The 2599-nt window shown below is 52.6% G+C and overlaps 1 protein-coding gene across 1 annotated transcript; it reads left to right on the forward strand.

Annotated features, from left to right (window-relative positions):
- Positions 1–663: 663 nt before the first annotated feature.
- Positions 664–2325, forward strand: fzd1 (frizzled class receptor 1; the record flags this gene model as incomplete). The annotated part of the gene is made up of 1 exon (XM_083891280.1): positions 664–2325. One exon carries the CDS (start codon positions 664–666, stop codon positions 2323–2325), a length of 1662 nt encoding a protein of 553 aa, XP_083747406.1.
- Positions 2326–2599: the final 274 nt, after the last annotated feature.

Raw genomic sequence — 2599 nt, forward strand, 5'->3', positions numbered from 1 at the left:
AGATACTTATCCAGATAGATAGATAGATACTTATCTAGATAGATAGATAGATAGATAGATAGATAGATAGATAGATAGATAGATAGATAGATAGATAGATAGATAGATAGATAGATAGATAGATAGATAGATAGATAGTTTTCTTAGCTAACAATTTAGTTGTTTTTCGTCAGTGTCGACTAATTTAATCTCCAAACGGGAGATAACTTTATTTTGAACAACTTGTGGCGCTGGACCTGCATTCGTCTTTTATTTCGAAGTTCAAAACCGGAAGTGTCGTTGAACACGGCCGCGCTTGACTCTCCGGAGCGCAGTGAGCCAGAGCAGAACAGGTTGGAGCAGCAGACAGACGCTGCGTCGCTCACTGGAGACTCTTTCTTTCCTGGAGGAACATGGCTCATTTCTGAGGATTTCAGCAGGAGAGATTGTGATTATAGCTGTGGATTCTTCTTCCTGTCACACGCTCGCGTCACCTGCAGTGTTTGTTTGGTGAGGAGGAGAAAAAGAGAAAGGACGAGTGGAATAGTGCTGGAAGAAGCTGCTGGTTTTTTTTGTTTGGTTTTTTTTAACCTTGTAAAGAGGATTCGGGAAGTAGAAAGAAGCTGCTGCTGAGAGTTAGTTCAGTGACAGATACAAAGTGCAGCAGTGGATACAGTGTTCACCATGGCTCACAACAACAGACTCCTGCGCGCTGTGTTCACCGTGTTGTTTTCCGTCGCCTTCCTAAACGTTGGGATTTACCGTGTGAACGGACAGTACGGCGGCGACCGCGGAATGTCGATACCGGAGCACGGATTCTGTCAGCCGATCTCCATACCGCTATGCACGGACATCGCGTACAACGAGACCATCATGCCGAACCTGCTCGGTCACACCAACCAGGAGGACGCGGGGCTCGAGGTGCACCAGTTCTACCCGCTGGTGAAGGTGCAGTGCTCCCCGGACCTCAAGTTCTTCCTCTGCTCCATGTACGCGCCCGTGTGCACGGTGATCGAGAAGGCGCTGCCGCCGTGCCGCTCTCTGTGCGAGCGCGCGCGTCAAGGCTGCGAGGCGCTCATGAATAAGTTTGGCTTCCAGTGGCCCGACAGTCTCGCCTGCGAGTCCTTCCCCGTGCACGGCGCCGGGGAGCTGTGCGTCGGGCAGAACATGTCGGACCGCACGGAGCCGGAGGCCCCCTCTCCTCCTCCGTACCCGACAGAGCGCACGGACCCCATGCACGGCCAGTTCCGCTGCCCGAACTCGCTGCGCGTGCCTCCCTATCTGAACTACCGCTTCCTCGGGCAGGAGAACTGCGCCGCTCCCTGTGAGCCCAAAAGATCCCACGGGATGATGTACTTCAGCGAGGAGGAGATGAAATTCGCCAGAATCTGGATCGGCATCTGGTCAGTGCTGTGCTGCGCCTCCACCCTGTTCACCGTGTTGACCTACCTGGTGGACATGAAGCGCTTCAGCTACCCGGAGCGCCCCATCGTCTTCCTCTCCGGCTGCTACACTATGGTGTCCATCGCCTACATCACTGGATTTCTACTGGAGGACAAGGTGGTTTGCAATGACCGGTTTGACAACGACATGCGGACTGTGGTGCAGGGGACAAAGAAGGAGGGCTGCACCATCCTCTTCATGATGCTCTACTTCTTCAGCATGGCCAGCTCCATCTGGTGGGTCATCCTGGCCCTCACCTGGTTCCTGGCTGCAGGCATGAAATGGGGCCACGAGGCCATCGAGGCCAACTCGCAGTATTTCCACCTGGCAGCGTGGGCCGTGCCCGCCATCAAGACCATCACCATCCTCGCCGTGGGGCAGGTGGATGGAGATGTTCTGAGTGGAGTTTGCTTCGTGGGCGTCAACAGCGTAGACGCCCTGCGGGGCTTCGTTCTGGCGCCGCTGTTCGTCTACCTGTTCATCGGAACCTCGTTCCTCTTAGCGGGCTTCGTGTCCCTCTTCCGTATCCGCACCATCATGAAGCACGACGGCACCAAGACGGAGAAGCTGGAGAAGCTGATGGTGCGGATAGGGATCTTCAGCGTGCTGTACACCGTGCCGGCCACCATCGTCATCGCGTGCTACTTCTACGAGCAGGCCTTCAGAGAGCAGTGGGAGACGACGTGGGTCAGCCAGACGTGCAAGTCGTACGCCGTCCTGTGTCCGCTCCAGAACCACCCCAACATGAGCCCCGACTTCACCGTCTTCATGATCAAGTATCTCATGACTCTCATCGTGGGCATCACGTCTGGATTTTGGATCTGGTCCGGGAAGACACTGAACTCCTGGAGGAGGTTTTACACGAGACTGGCCAACAGTAAACAGGGTGAGACCACAGTGTGACGTGGTTTGACCCCAGCACAGACTCCGTAGCGACAGAAACAAAAAAAAAACTGAACGATAATCCTCGTTCGTCTCTGTATGTTTTCTTCTGTTCTTTTTTTAATGTACATATTCACTTTTTGAGATTTTTTGTAAGTATATATTTGTATTTAAAGATTTTAAAAGACAAAAACAATACTTTTTTTTTTTTTTTTTGACTCACTCAGTGTGGACACTACTGGGAGTATGTGCTGTCTTTGATCAGTGGACTGCCTCTGAGCAGCAGGGTCTATTC

The sequence above is a fragment of the Microchirus variegatus genome, assembly GCF_963457635.1.
Source record: "Microchirus variegatus genome assembly, chromosome: 1".
Classification (NCBI taxonomy): domain Eukaryota; kingdom Metazoa; phylum Chordata; class Actinopteri; order Pleuronectiformes; family Soleidae; genus Microchirus; species Microchirus variegatus.